The sequence below is a fragment of the Pongo pygmaeus genome, chromosome 10 (assembly GCF_028885625.2).
Source record: "Pongo pygmaeus isolate AG05252 chromosome 10, NHGRI_mPonPyg2-v2.0_pri, whole genome shotgun sequence".
NCBI lineage: Eukaryota > Metazoa > Chordata > Mammalia > Primates > Hominidae > Pongo > Pongo pygmaeus.
The window spans coordinates 1,462,920-1,478,292 of record NC_072383.2 but is presented as its reverse complement, the minus strand read 5'-3'; the positions used below and the strand labels follow the sequence as shown (position 1 = coordinate 1,478,292).

The window sequence follows — 15,373 nt, the reverse complement described above, 5'->3', positions numbered from 1 at the left end:
GGTAATTCCAAATATCTGTTCAAGACTATTCATTGCCAAGAAACTTGAATCTAAGAGGAAAATGGTGGTTACCAGGGGCTGGAAAGATGTTGCTGAAAGGTTACAAAATATCAATTAGACAGGAGGATTAAGTTCAAGAGATCTAGTGTACAATTGGCCAGGCGCGGTGAATCACGTCTGTAATCCCAGCACCTTGGGAGGCCAAGGTGGGTGGATCACTTAAGGTCAGGAGTTTGAGACCAGTCTCGCCAGCATGGTGAAACCCCATCTCCACTGAAAATACAAAAAACTAGCCAGGTGTGTTGGCACGCGTCTGTAGTCCCAGCTACCCGGAAGGCTGAGGCAGGAGAATGGCTTGAACCCGGGAGGTGGAAGTTGCAGTGAGCTGAGATCATACCATTGCACTCCAGCCTGGGCAACAGAGCAACACTTCATCTCAAAAAAAAAAAAAAAAAAAAAAAAAAAAAAGATCTAGTGTACAACATGCTGACTATACTTAATAACAATGTATTGCTGAGAGTACATTTTAAAGTGTTTTCGCCACACACATACAAAAATGGAAAGTATGTAAGGGAATGTTTATGTTAGTTAGCTCTATTTAGCCATTCCACGACGTACACACATTTCAAAATTACATGTTGTACATGAGAAACATACATTTTTAATTGGTGAATTTAAAAAATAAAACAGTAAAAAATCAATTAAAAATCAGTTTAAAAATGATATCTGGAAACCCCTCCCCACCCCCAAATCTTGAATCTAAACATGGATTCCCCAAGGTAGCTAGCCCCCACTGCATCAACCTACACAGCAACTGGATTCCCCAAGGTAGCCCCCACTGCAACAACCTACACAGCAACCAGATTCCCCAAGGTAGCCCCCACTGCATCAACCTACACAGCAACCGGATTCCCCAAGGTAGCCCCCACTGCATCAACCTACACAGCAACTGGATTCCCCAAGGTAGCCCCCACTGCATCAACCTACACAGCAACTGGATTCCTCAAGGTAGCCCCCACTGCATCAACCTACACAGCAACTGGATTCCCCAAGGTAGCTCCCACTGCATCAACCTACACAGCAACTGGATTTTCACAGGCTCTTTTCAAAGTGCGAGAGAGAGGCTCACCTGCCCCCGGGTCATCTTCTGCAGCTCATTCTCCCAAGCCGCCTGGTCATCGTCCAAGTTATAGGAAGCTGGTGGAGTGAGTCCACGGAGGATCAGGGGGTCTCGGTCATGGCAGAGGGCTGTCAGGTGTCCAATGTACAACTTTAATTTACTTCTATTTTGGTCAAGTTCTAAGAGGGGCTGGATGATCTAAGGCAAAAAAATAAAATAAAATAAAATAAAATAAAATAAAATGAGGAGAGTCAAGGTCAGTCTGAAATGAGAGGTTCAAACATTCTTTATGCTTTCCAAGTCAAAGAAAATTGACCAAAGACTAAAACTTTTCTAATCACTACTGAAATCTTCAGGATTACAGAAACATTTTCACATACTGTCACACATTTACGCTATCACACCCAGCCGCCCTTCTGGGAGACGGGAAGAGAATGCTGGCTTAATATATCCACACCAGACGGATAGCTCTGTATCGAGGCAGGGATTAAGCACGGGACTAACTTGTTTTTACAGAGATGCTATTCCTGATACAGAAAGACTCCAGTTACCTCACGATTTCTCTTTTCACTTGTTTATGAGTAGATTGCGAAAAACTGCTAGTGAAACTGCTCATCTGAAAGCCTGGACTACATATACTTCAAGTGTTCCTCCACCTCCTGGAATGGAAGACAAATTCTGTCTCTGGAGAAGGTGCATGTTTTTCTTGGCCAAGAGATGTGATGAGGGAATTCATTACGAATTCTGCCTCATCCTGGCTTGCGCTCCCCTCATTTATTTCACAGAGGTTACCCGATATTCTTCTGAACCAGTGACTGATAAATCCCTATATAACACCAAACACCCGACTCACAGCCAAGGACTCTGAGATTCTTAGTTGTAACATTGGTTCTGTGTTTTTCTTAAGTAACAGACTTGCTCTACGTTTTTTCTTTTCTCATTCCTTTCCCCTGCTTGAACAGCTACTCCTTTGATTCCTTCTGGAAGCACACTAAATGACTGATGACTCCTGCCCCAGGATTTCATTTGACAGCTCTCGTGACAATAGTCTGGCCAGGTATTTGGTAGCTGGTCAAAGCCTGGAGTGTTGAGGAAGAGAGCGGGGCCAGACCTCACATCACAGAACACTGAAGCATTAGAGCAGCACCTGCTTGACACACAGCAGCTGTGAGCACTGTGAAGCACTGCCAAAACGCTGGCAGTTCTCAGTGTGTTCCCAGGGCTCACACTGCAGAGGTCTGCACCTGTTGCATGTCACCAGCCTGGCAATTTTCATGAACAGGACACCTCTGGCCTAACTAATGAATTGGGAGCTCAGTAATCTTCAAGTCAACAGAAGCAAGGCCTGGTATTACTTTCCACAGTAACACTGATTCCTCCTTGGACCCCCTCAGAGGACTGCTCCTGCCACCTTCCTTTATTTCTTTTTAAACAAGCGTTTTTTAAGAAACAAAGTTTTATGTTTTTATTATGAAAGCAATGTATAGTTTACTCCAAAACATTTGGGGAAAAAAGAAAAATAAAGGAAATAAGACTTTTCATACACTTCCATCAAGAAGTAATCATCTGGCCGGGCGTGGTGGCTCACACCTGTAATCCCAGCACTTTGGGAGGCCGAGGAGGGCAGATCATGAGATCAGGAGATTGAGACCATCCTGGCTAACACGGTGAAACCCCGTTTCCACTAAAAATACAAAAAATTAACTGGGTGGGTGCCTGTAGTCCCAGCTACTTGGGAGGCAGAGGCAGGAGAATGGTGTGAACCTGGGAGGTGGAGCTTGCAGTGAGCCGAGATCGTGCCACTGCACTCCAGCTTGGGTGACAGAGCGAGACTCTGTCTCAAAAAAAAAAAAAAAAAAAAAAGAAGTAATCATTTGATCATTTGTAACATTTTGGTAATTTTCCTGCCAAATATTTTAATAAATTTATATGAATCAGCATCTAACAGTATCATACCTCATGTTTTGCTTGATATGTTGTTTATCTATTTAACATTATATTGTGAGTACTGTTCACTACATTATATATGACTGAAACTATGTTTTTAATGGCTGCATAATAAATATAGCACATTTCCTTTGTTTCTAGTACTATTTCCAGGAAATAATTAAAAGAGAATAAAGAGCAAGGGCTTAGTGGCTAAAACAATCTTCAGCTTACTAAAAAGATCAGAGTTCAGTTTAGGCCTATACAGTATATAACACAGAAGCTGGAGCCTGGCTAGACAAACCAGAGAAAATTAATCAATTTAGCATTACTTTTGTTTCTAAAATTCTCTCTCTCTAAGGATAAACGATAAACACCAAAGTGTTGCTGTGGAAGGCTGCTGGGCTGTGTAAGAGACTCCTAATCAGCAGGTTTACGGTACCAGTTCTGGGCTGGAATTTCCTACCTATGACAGTCAACACAGCCAGTCACAGAAGGAAGACAGTGTTTCAACCAAGTAGAGAATTTAGAGTGGGGGAGTTGGATAGTTTTTTGCAAACAATACCAACTTTTCAAAAATATTGTATTTTATTTCTGGGCATACATGTATACTTGTGGTCGGGCATGGTGGATCACGCCTATAAACCCAGCACTTTGGGAGGCCAAGGTGGGCAGATGACTTGGGGTCAGGATTTCGAGAGCAGCCTGGCTAACATGGTGAAACCTTGTCTCTACTAAAAATACAAAAATTAGCCAGGCATGGTGGTGGGCGCCTGTAGTCCCAGCTACTTGGGAGGCTGAGGCCGGAGAATCGCTTGAACCTGGGAAGTGGAGGCGCAGTGAGCAGAGATCGCACCACTGTACTCCAGCCTGGGCGACAGAGTGAGACTCTGTCTCAAAACAACAACAACAAAAAGCATACTCATTGTGGAAAATTTACAAAGGATTCCAAGTGCAGTCTTTAAAGGTAACATTACTTTAAATGCAAGTACACTTTGTGCACCAATGACGAAACTGTCTAATAATGGTTCTATCACTGCACTCCCATGATGCCAAGTAACATATCCCTATTTCATTCCTCATTTTTTAAAAGCTTGGTTTTCTCTATCTTCTTTCACGAATACAACCATTTAAAAAAATCACTTTTGGGCTGGCCGTGGTGACTCACACCTGTAATCCTAGCACTTTGGGAGGCCGAGGCGGGTGGATCATGAGGTCAGGAGATCAAGACCATCCTGGCTAACACGGTGAAACCCTGTCTCTACTAAAAATACCAAAAATTAGCCGGGCGTGGTGGTGGGCGCCTATAGTCCCAGCTACTTGGGAGGCTGAGGCAGGAGAATGGTGTGAACCCGGGAGGCGGAGCTTGCAGTGAGCCGAGATCGCGCCACTGCACTCCAGCCTGGGCGACAGAGCGAGACTCCGTCTCAAAAAAAAAAAAAAAAAAAAAAAAAAAAATCACTTTTGGGATTTTCATTGGGTTTGTGCAATTTATTCCCATTCTCTTAGTGCACACGTGCATGTTTGTGGGTATAGAGCTGCCATCACAAATGCCACATCTGGGCTGCAAAGGCTGAAAGAGCTGATTATCTTAGGTAACCACTTTTGACTGACAAACTGGCAGAAAAAAGTGTGACCACGAAGAAAGGGGACAATGTGATAAATGGTCATATTGAGAAGGTCAAATTCCTTATAGTAAAACGGAATTTAAAAAGATATTATTAGCTCACTCCTACAACTACTATGACTCGGATGCTGACTTTTTAGGTCCTTATTCTTAATAAAAAATAAATTTCAGCCGGGCATGGTGGCTCATGCCTGTAATCCCAGCACTTTGGGAGGCTGAGGCGGGTAGATCACTTGAGGTCAGGAGTTTGAGACCAGCCTGGCCAATATGGTGAAATCCCATCTCTACCAAAAAAATACAAAAATCAGCCAGGCACGGTGGTGCATGCCTGTAATCCTAGCTATTTGGGAGGCTGGGGCAGGAGAATTGCTTGAACCTGAAAAGGGGAGGTTGCAGTGAGCCGAGATCGCACCACTGTACTCTAGGCTGGGCACTGCAGCAAGATCTGTCTCAAAAAAAAAAAAAAAAAAAATTTCAAACCGATTTAAATGCATTTTATGCTGATGGCTAATTGATTAAATAAACATGATGGCATTTGGTATTCTGAAAAATTTCAGAGTCCAATCGAAAACTTAAAAAATAAGGCTGAGGTCAGGTGTGGTGGCTCATGCCTGTAATTCCAGCACTTTGGGAGGCCAAGGTGGGTGGATCACTTGGGGTCAGGAGTTTGAGAGCAGTCTGGCCAACATGGTGAAACTTGTCTCTACTAAAAATATGAAAAGTAGCTGGGTGTGGCGCGCACCTGTAGTCTCAGCTACTTAGTAGGCTGAGGCATAAGAATTGCTTGAACCTGGGAGGCAGAGGTTTCAGTGAGCTGAGATCACACCACTGCACTCCAGCCTGGGCAATAGAGTGAGACTCCATCACAAAAAAAGAAAAAAAATAAGGCTGAGGCAGGGAGATTGCTTAAGGCCAGGAGTTTGAGACCAGCCTGAGCAACATAGCAAGACTCTGTCTCTATTGAAAAAAAAAAAAAAAAAAGGCCCGGCGTGGTGGCTCACACCTGTAATCCCAGCACTTTGGGAGGCCAAGGAGGGCAGATCACAAGGTCAGGAGATCGAGACCATCCTGGCTAACATGGTGAAACCCCGTCTCTACTAAAAATACAAAAAAAATTAGCCGGGCGTGGTGGCAGGCGCCTGTAGTCCCAGCTACTTGGGAGGCTGAGGCAGGAGAATGGTGTGAACCCGGGAGGCGGAGCTTGCAGTGAGCCGAGATCGCACCACTGCACTCCAGCCTGGGCGACAGAGCAAGACTCTGTCTCAAGAAAAAAAAAAAAGACAGAAAGAAAGAAAACTTAAAAAAGAATGAAATTCTAAATTGTTTATCCAGGATAAAAACTCATTTTACAAAGAAAAGATAAATGTTTGAGGTGATGGATTACTCTGATTTGATCATTTACATTGTATAGAGGTATCAAAATACCAGGAATACTCCCAAAATATGTATCATTGTGAAAGCATATGAAACTGCCCAACTAGTATAGTCCCCAAATCTATCCGTAAAAAAACTACTTAAGCCTCTCGGAACACAAGAACCATGTCAATCATGTGGGAAATGCCCTTATCTCTTCCCTTTTCTTCCCATCTAATTTGAGCAGTCCACTTAGAAAAGAAACTGTGTTTCCCACAAGGTAGAACGGCCACTGCCTAATCTCAAGAGGGAAGAGGGACATTTGCCAAGTAGAAAGAGAATGCCTTACAGGACCCGTAAGTTATAACTTTTTTCCATACATGACCTCAATACACTGGCAAGGGGTCCTACTAAAAATCATCAGATATGTGGTCAGGCCAAATTGGTTGTACAGCTATAATGAACTATAGTTAAATATACTTTTCTGCACTAGGAAAAAAGAAGTTAAAAAATGACCTCGTCATGATATTTGCTTCTACCAACTGTGACGCCAAAACATCATTATGGCCCCAATGCTACATTTACAAAATTGTTGAAGAAATTTAAATTTTAAAAAGGGATGAGACATTTTTGCTAAGTACTAAGAGCTTTGTTTCTTCTTATAAGAATTTATTTGTTTATGTATTAGATTCTCAAACAGGTTTCAGAGGCCAGCATTTCATGGCATAGTGACAAGACCAGTAATCTTCCAAAGGTGTTTATTTTAACCTAGTTTCCACTTAAGTGAGATTAGATAACTAATGGTCTTTAGGAAGACAGGTAAGTTGTTCCTGTATCATTCAATACAAATAGTAACAGAAGATTCTACCGCACTCCATTTCTGCAAATCACTCATCTATGAGATTAAACACACTTTCTTGGGCCATGTGACTTGAATACCTGGATGAAATGTGCAGAGTGAAACGTCTGTCCGATAGGCTTTTCTCGTCCCACTCTACTGTTTCTGTGCCAGATAGTTACTCTAAGAACCATTTTGAGAGGTATAACACAGCCTCCTCATAAAGACTAGATGAATAGGTACTGAATATTATTTGGGGCTTAAGGTATTTTCTCATGGGGTACTAACATTTTGTCCTTGAAAGATGTCATTTTTTATAATAATTTTTTTTTTTTTAAATTGAGACAAGGTCTCGCTTTGTCACCCAGACTGGGGTGCAGTGGTGCAATCACAGCTCACTGAAGCCTCAGTCACCTGGGCTCAGCGATTCTCCTACCTTAGTCCCCAAAGTAGCTGGGACTATAGGCATGCACCACCATACCTGGCTAATTTTTAAAATTTATTGTAGAGAAAGGGTCTCACAATATTGCCTAGGCTGGTCTTTAACTCCTGGGCTCATGTGATCCTCCTGCCTCAGCTTCCCAAAGTGCTAGGATTACAGGCCTGAGCCACTGCACCCAGCCTGAAAGATGCCATTTTTTTAAAGCTAGCATTTATTGATCACTTACTGTCTTCCTGGGAAATTGTTTTATATCTACTATGATTCTTCTGTGGCTGGCTCAGAGCCCTGAAGTGGCTACAAAATCTTTTTGTTCTTTTTACCTGCTGAAGTCTTCAGAGGCAGGTTCAACTGTCCATATGTTAACTGCATAAATGTTAGTGGTAGTTTTGATTTCTTATTGGACTGTCATTGTACTGCTGTCTCTCAGCATAGGCTACATTAAGAAAATCCCAGAATAACAGATTAACTTTCCATAAATATTATCATCTTAGAATGGCACTCTTGTCCAGAGGCCCCAGCTGAGAGCTAAACTCTGAAAAGTAAAAGATGCAAGAAAATAAAATTCATTAATTCTGCCTCAAAGTCTTTACCCTCAATAACTAAGATATCTTCTTAGTCAATAATGTACTTCAGGGTCAGGAAAATGAAGGACAGTGTGTCGAGCCTCGTCACAAAGGTTTGGAGCAATGTGTTATGTTCTTATTTAAACACAGCTATTTTGTGAAAGAATAGAGTTCACAAAATCATATAATTCAGTTACCACTAGGAGTTCAGGTCCAGGGACCACTAGGTCACTGAGATGGATAAATGTTAATCAGAAATCTCACTACTAATAGAAATATCTGGTTCTAAAAGTAGAAACTCTCTCCAAAGGTTTCAGATTGAAAGGGTTTTATGGTCTGTCAAAGTGTAAATGTGCCTATGAAAACCACAAAAGACTACAGGTTTTGAAATGCAAAGAAACATGAGAATCATTTTTGAAAATAACAAATGATCATTTCTTCTTAGTTTTACAGCTCACAAATCTGTTGCCAATTTTTCTTTAAGGATGCATTACCACTCTAGCAAACAAAACAAAACAAAACAAAACATTCTTTATTTCTGGATTCACGTATGAAGAGAAAACGTTACGTCCTCAAAGCTGTAAGGAGATATGGAACAGCATTCAGAATAAAATAAATCTTGAAATCTCAACTATAGAGCTGCTAACTGCATTCTGCCTATTCAATCTTCATTCAGTTAAAATCTCTTTTACCTTATGCAGCATAACAAATGCTACTCAAGAGAAATCTAAGGGATGTGCATAGGGAACAGACTGTTAGGGGCTTGCCTACTAGTGAGGGAAGGACATCTCTGGCTGAGCATACCTATGTATCTCTTCATGTGCTACAAAGGATGTCAAGACTGTGGGCATCTCTATACTTGCTTTAGTACTTGGAAACTTGTAAGATACATTAAAACCAGGTCATTCACCACCAGGTGGGCGAACATGTATATATAGATGAGGACAGCACACGGAAATTGGGTGAAAAGTGAAGAGAATGCTACTAGGAGGCACAGAAGCTATTATTACAAGCCAACCAATCAAGGGTACATACAGTATGCACCCTGAAAGGACGGCTGCTGAAAGTCGATGAGATAACCAGAATCAAGAAGTCAAGAAAGACACTCAGAAAGCCACTTACTGCTGCACTCAGAAATTCCAGGAGCAGAAATGTGTTCCAAAATTCTTTCTTGCTGTTAAGAGTTAACAAAGATGAGAAAACACTTTCAACTCAGTTCTTGGCTTGAGGCTTGGCTCCCCACACAAATCACTCATTGTGTTTTAGTGAAAAATGGAAGAGTTAAATATAAGTGCATATATATATATATATATATATCTGAATGGTTTCCCTACCGTACAGTACAGTTCCAGGGCTATAGATTTATGAATGAGACATTAGGGGCAAAAATCTAGGCATGTGGAAGAAACATGAGGCAAAAGAGGGAGAAGAGAGAGTCATACTTTTTGCACAGGCCAGCCCAACAAGGACTGACGCTGGATTTCAAGGAAAAGCTAGGCAGGCAGTTGGTCACAGGGAAAAATGGTGGCTTTTAACTCCCTGCATGCATGTGTGAACACGTAAACACTGAAATTGATAACTCACACTCTATTCTGACCCTCTGAGGCCTGGGCCTCACGTGCTGTAACTGCTGCAGTCAAGCACAACAGCACCTTTTGGCATTATCACATGTCTGCTGGACAGATGGATCTGAAAAACAATACGCTCGTTGCCTACGGGACAAAACAGTGTAATAACCTCATAATCACATTTTATTTTCCCCTTTCTCTCCTGCGGCGTTGGGAGTGGAGGGGAAAGGCAAGCGGAGTTACCCAGGGTAAACAAAAGGGACCTCCTGACCTTGATAGCATCTCAATAAACAAGGAACAACATAACAAAGATGTGAACTGAAATGATGAGGAACACATTTACTGGCTCCTTCTCAGTCCGTAGGACTACAAAAAAAGAGCCAAGTATGACTGTCTAGTCACTATGAGATTTGATAGCTTATCTGTACAAAGGCTCCCAAAGACAGGCCAGTCTCTGGAGGAGACTCTTCTGTGAGTGGTAGCTATTTCAAGGTCAGGATAAGAGGGCGTGTGTGTGTGTGTGTGTGTGTGTGTGTCCGTCTGTCTGTGCATGGGAGGGTTGGGGGAGTAGGCAGAGGCAGTTTGCAGTTAGTCACCTTATTATTTGAACTCTAGTGTCAAATCAAACATAACAGACTATGCAGATATAAGTCTACTGCTGAGTGCTCACAGATAGGCTATAGCCACTGAGGGTCTCATTACGTGTCTGGAGCCTGTGGTAGACGTGGCTTCTCAGTAGAGTGCTTAATAATAACATGGCCTAAGAGGGCACAGGTGGCAGGAAGAAGAGTTAGCTACCACCGAAATCCAGGAGAAACTATAAATATATCTGTAGCTGTGTGTAAATATCAGAAATGGGCACCTTTCCACTGGAGAAAGGCGTCACATACAGAAATCTGATCTGTTAATGCTAATACCGGAAACAGCCAGAAAACGGTTTCTCACTGTAGCAGGTGAGAAATGGTTGTGATTTGGTGTTTAGGAATGCACGGGGGCACAAAGTCCAGATGCGAGGAGAGATCTGAGCAAAATGGCCCTCAGCCAATATTTTCAGCTTAGTGTAGCTTAGTTTTCTCTGAAAATAGTGGCACAAGAACTTTGTATCACCAAGAGGATGAGGAAATGTTTCTGTATATCATAAAAGAGCACTTCAAGAATGAAAACAGTACCAGGACAGAAGGCACGAAGGCTGTCTCTCTAGCTTCTTCCTCTCAGTACTATAAACCAAAATAAAGCTGGTTTTTCAGGGGGACAGCAGCTAATTCCAGGAAAGCCAGGGGTACATACCTGCCTCCCCCGACGCTAGCAGCTTTGGTTTGTTTCTATGTACTATTATTCTCTTCCTTTCTTCTCCTGCCTCCCCTCTCTCCTTCTGACCTGCCCACGGGAAGAATCTTTATTTCCACTCCACACACACACTAAAACATCTCATACATCTGAGAAGCTAATAAGGATCTTGGCTGCTCTGACAGAGTTGTACTTCCTGGATTTATGTTTGCTACAGTCAATCAGGAAATCATATTTAAAAGGCAAATTCTTTCTGAAAATTTTATATACCATGAATAGATCCCATGGATTAACAATTTCCAGACATCACCCCTTTCACCTTGGGAATAATCCAGACTTTGGGTGGAAAAAAAGATTTGGGAAAAACAAACATGAGAAAGACGGCTTTCTCTACCAACTTCCTTTATCTGAGAATAAAACCTCCCATGCAGTCATTGAATTATTCTCTCTCTCTCTCAGAACGTTAAACTGTGTAGCACAACACAAACTCTGACGGTCATCACCACTTCAATAGTAATAGTTGTGGATGCTTAAGCAAAGCTTTATTATTTGAAGATATACGGTTGACTATGACAAAAGAGGCTCAACATGGTAAATACCAGAGATACTACAAATGGTGGCTGACGTTTCAAGATTAAACGACCTGGACCATGACTAGCCTAAGGATCTCCAGTCAGACGACCCTCTGGGTGTATGTAACACCCATCTCTGGAAGAAGGACCCACGTGCTCTGTTTCCCTCTGCTCCAAACACAGGATTATTAAGCAGGGACTGGAGATCAATTCTGAAGGGTAGTGGCAAAGTGGGGCAGACCCACTGGGAAGTGGGAAATGGAATGGGCAGAAAGAAGAAACCCCAGCATTTGACAGAACTGACTGATACTCATGGGGGAAGAGCAGAGTGCCAACAGGCGGCCACAGAAGGGAGTTCCAAAGGCTACATGGTGTACACATCTAGACGGAAGCACAGGTAACTACACGAATCAATAAAGAGTAAGTAGGCTCCTAGTTTAGCTGTAAAGTGACTTGATAGTAAAAAAGAAAAAGGAAAAAGTTAAGCTTATATAGAATCTTCATATATCTATTTTTTAATCTCCCAGGCTCTCATACCAGTGCCACCTTTTAGTACTCACAAAAAAGCTACTGCACAAAGGAAGCCACGTCCAATTTTAGTGAGGAAATCCAGAGGATGGAGACCACGTTTTTCATATAATCAGAGAATCTAATATATTACGGGTGTTTAGAAAATAGGAAACAGAATAAAGAGTGAAATGATAAAATCTAACTCTAGAAATCAAGCAAAGAAAAGGGACAAGAGGAAGCAGAACATGCCTCTTCTGCACCATGTGAAGCTGCTCTTGTTTGTAGCTGCTTTTCCCGATTTTTCTACCAGGGAGTACCCCCCCTTTTTTTGAGACAGGGTCTCACTCTGTTGCCTAGGCTGGAGTGCAGTGGTGTGATCACAGCTCACTGCAGGCTCGGCCTCGGGGAGTATACTTTTGATGGCACAGACACATACTTTAACAGTAGCAATAGCTCTCTTCATGCTTTAACCAGTCTGCCCAAATATACACAACATACAATTTTGAGGAATTCTCTATACTCCATTGCCTTGTGGGCTTCAGCAACTGTAACCTTCTTGCATGAGATGCTACTGCTGACAGGAAATAGAAAGCCTTTGTTGGACCATTCAAAGGGAGTAAAGTCTCTGCCATCTTGTTCATTTAAGCAATAAGATCTCATGCCACTGGTCACGTACACTTCTAATTAATAAACCATCCTCTAGCTAGCAAACCATCCACACATCATTTCCCAGATGCAGCATTTCAAGGAACACTGCAAAGCCATTCTAAGGCAGGTGTGTGCCTCTGACAACCTGTGAGTTCAGTGCTGTACATTCTATGTATGTGAAGGTTTTCAGCTCCCCGACTGCATTAACGCATTTTGTCTCAATGATCATGTATTTCTGCACGCCAGAATAAAGCTTCAGCTTAACATGCTATTTAAAACATACACGTGCATAGAGCTATGAAATGTCTGATTGGCTGGAGCCAGGCTCCTCTGAACTAGGACTCCTACCTCTGCCATCTCTTGGAGCAATTACAACTTGTACCTTCCAGGAAAGCACACTGTTTGCCTGGATGCTTGCCCTTATCTGCTCTCATGTCAGTTACTTCCATCATGACATTTTTAAATTAGCCTGGAATTAAATTAATTTAGGAGATCCTCTGCATCTTATAATCTTAACTAAGAATTGCATCTACCTAAACATTTCTTTGGCAACAGATGCTGTGGCATCACAGCACCTTACAGTACTACACTGGATGCAGACACAGGAGTCCATCCTTTAGTACCAGGGAAGGCAGTGTGGCTCCTGTGGCTATGGCCGTTCCAACACTGTACAGCCAGGAGGATGCAGGTGGTTGGCTGGTGACATCATGTTAATGACTGGGTATTCAGTTTCAGAGACTGTGGTGAAAAAAGTTTTTTCTGGTTTTTGTTTTTTAATGCAGAGGCTACCCTCACTAGAGACAGATATGTATCACTTACGTGCTATGACATCTTTGCACTGTATTGATAGTTCTGTGCAACAGAGCAGAATTACACACAGAGTGATAAAGTGGTGAAGAGCATGGGCTCTGGAGACACACTGTATGGCTTGATTCCAGGGTCTGTTACATTCTAGGTAGGAGACCTGGAACAAGTTGCTTTGGTAACAGTGTATTAATGGGGTTGTGATAATCTACGTGCCTGCCACAGAGTAAAGTTCTTCAATAATTATTAACTACTATTATTTCCAATAACCTGTTTTGTCATCTGTAAAATAGGAGTAATTATGCCCATCCTTGTGAAGATTACGGTACATGTAAAGACAAGTTATTCTTGGTAACTACCTGACATCCTCACCCTGAGGACATTTTAATGCCACCACATGTGCTTGGCCTCACCAAGGATTGTGGATGGCCAGGGAAGGCATGTAAAATGATAAGAAGCACAACAAGAACTAGATAAGCAACACAACACTACAGTCCATGAACCAAATTCAGCACCACCTTTTTTGTATAGCCCATCAGCTAAGAATGGTTTTTATATGAACATGAGATTTCAGTGTCTAAAGTTTATTAATTCATAGCCACAGTCATTCATTCACATATCGCCTATGGCTGCTTTCACACTACAACAGCAGAGGTGAATTGTTTTGGCAGGAAGTACACAGTTTGCAAAGCATAAGTATACGCTATCCCAGCACTTTGGGAGGTCGAGGTGGGAGGACTGCTTGAGCTCAGGAGTTCGAGACCAGCCTGGGCAAAACACAGAGACTCATCTCTACAAAAAGTTTAAAAAATTAGCAGGGTAAGGTGGTGCATGCCAATAGTCCCAGTTACTCAGGAGGCTGAGGTAAGGGGACTGCTTGAGACTGGGCAGGAGGTTGAAGCTGCAGTGAACTGCGAATGCACCACTGCACTCCCTGTCTCAAAAACAAACAAAAACCAAAAGTGTAACTATATACTATTTACTATCTGGACCATTAAAAAATGTTTGCCAATTTCCGTAACAGACCAATCTCAGATAACAGGGCAAATATAATATTAAAGAGGAAATTCTTATAATTTTCCAACAGATTATTGTAAAAAGGAATAATAATTACTATCTTAAAAAATCCATTCACAATGAAAAGTACTTGTATCAAGAATAATATTAACACAAAATAAAACACTGGCTAAATGGAAAATTGGATTTGGCAATAGGCATAAAATGAAAACTGACAGTTACAGGAAGTTATAATTAGTAAAATCTATGTAAAAACTGATAAATAAAATCATTATGCAATTTAAATATGAAAAAGAACTGATACTAATTAAAATGATTCCATAAGATAAGAAAATTAAAAAATCTGAACATTTTCAACTACACGTATAAATTGATCAAGATACTAAGTTAACTTAGTTTCAGCTCCAGAAAACGCTCAGTTAAAAATTCCTTGATACTGATACAACCTGAATTAAATATCTGTGAATAGGTTAAATGTTTCTATTGGGTCAAATGTTCTCAAGGTTAGACAAGTCTAAAACACTAATTGGATCAAAACAGCATCCTGTACTCATTTTGATGGAAGGAATTTTAGAGATATCTGCCCCCGTCCCTGCCTAACTTTCTAAATGAAAAATTCAAAATCCTGAGGTGACTTGATGTGTAAAGATGACCAGCAGCTATGTTCTCAGTCGGCATCAGTACATCACAGCTCGTGGTTCTCCCCTGAAGCGGTTATAGAACTTTCAGGCTTTCTTTGATTGCTTTTCCCTGAGTAGTTCCTGCGGGCAAGTTAACTTTCTGAATTATAACTGGGCATTCAGATGGTGTTCTCTATTTTCTCAACCAAGAGAGACTGGAAACCATTTGGGACATTTCCTATAAGAACCAGAGCTTCTTGATAATAAACATATTCTCACTTATAAACTCTTCTATCACTGCACCCCTTCAGCCCCTCAGCATCACTTTCCAGGACAAAGTAGCAAGCTCTGAACTGGCTGTCCTGTTTCCAGTACTCTGCCCCGTGTACCTCCCTCTCCACCCGTCCATCCTCTACAGATTGCAATGGCTAAGGTCTTCACGATCCACCTGCTGCTGACTGCAACCATCTAATGGCTT

At 41.8% G+C, this 15,373-nt stretch overlaps 1 protein-coding gene across 13 annotated transcripts in view; it reads right to left on the bottom strand.

The window, feature by feature from the left end:
* Window positions 1–15,373, bottom strand: part of ERC1 (ELKS/RAB6-interacting/CAST family member 1) — a 511,134-nt gene that overhangs the window by 53,126 nt on the left and 442,635 nt on the right. For all 13 annotated transcript variants that reach the window (XM_063672288.1, XM_063672287.1, XM_063672289.1 and 10 more), the window contains one exon: window positions 1,130–1,318. In XM_063672288.1, the coding sequence (XP_063528358.1) occupies window positions 1,130–1,318 (189 nt within the window). The remainder of the gene's footprint in view (window positions 1–1,129; window positions 1,319–15,373) is intronic.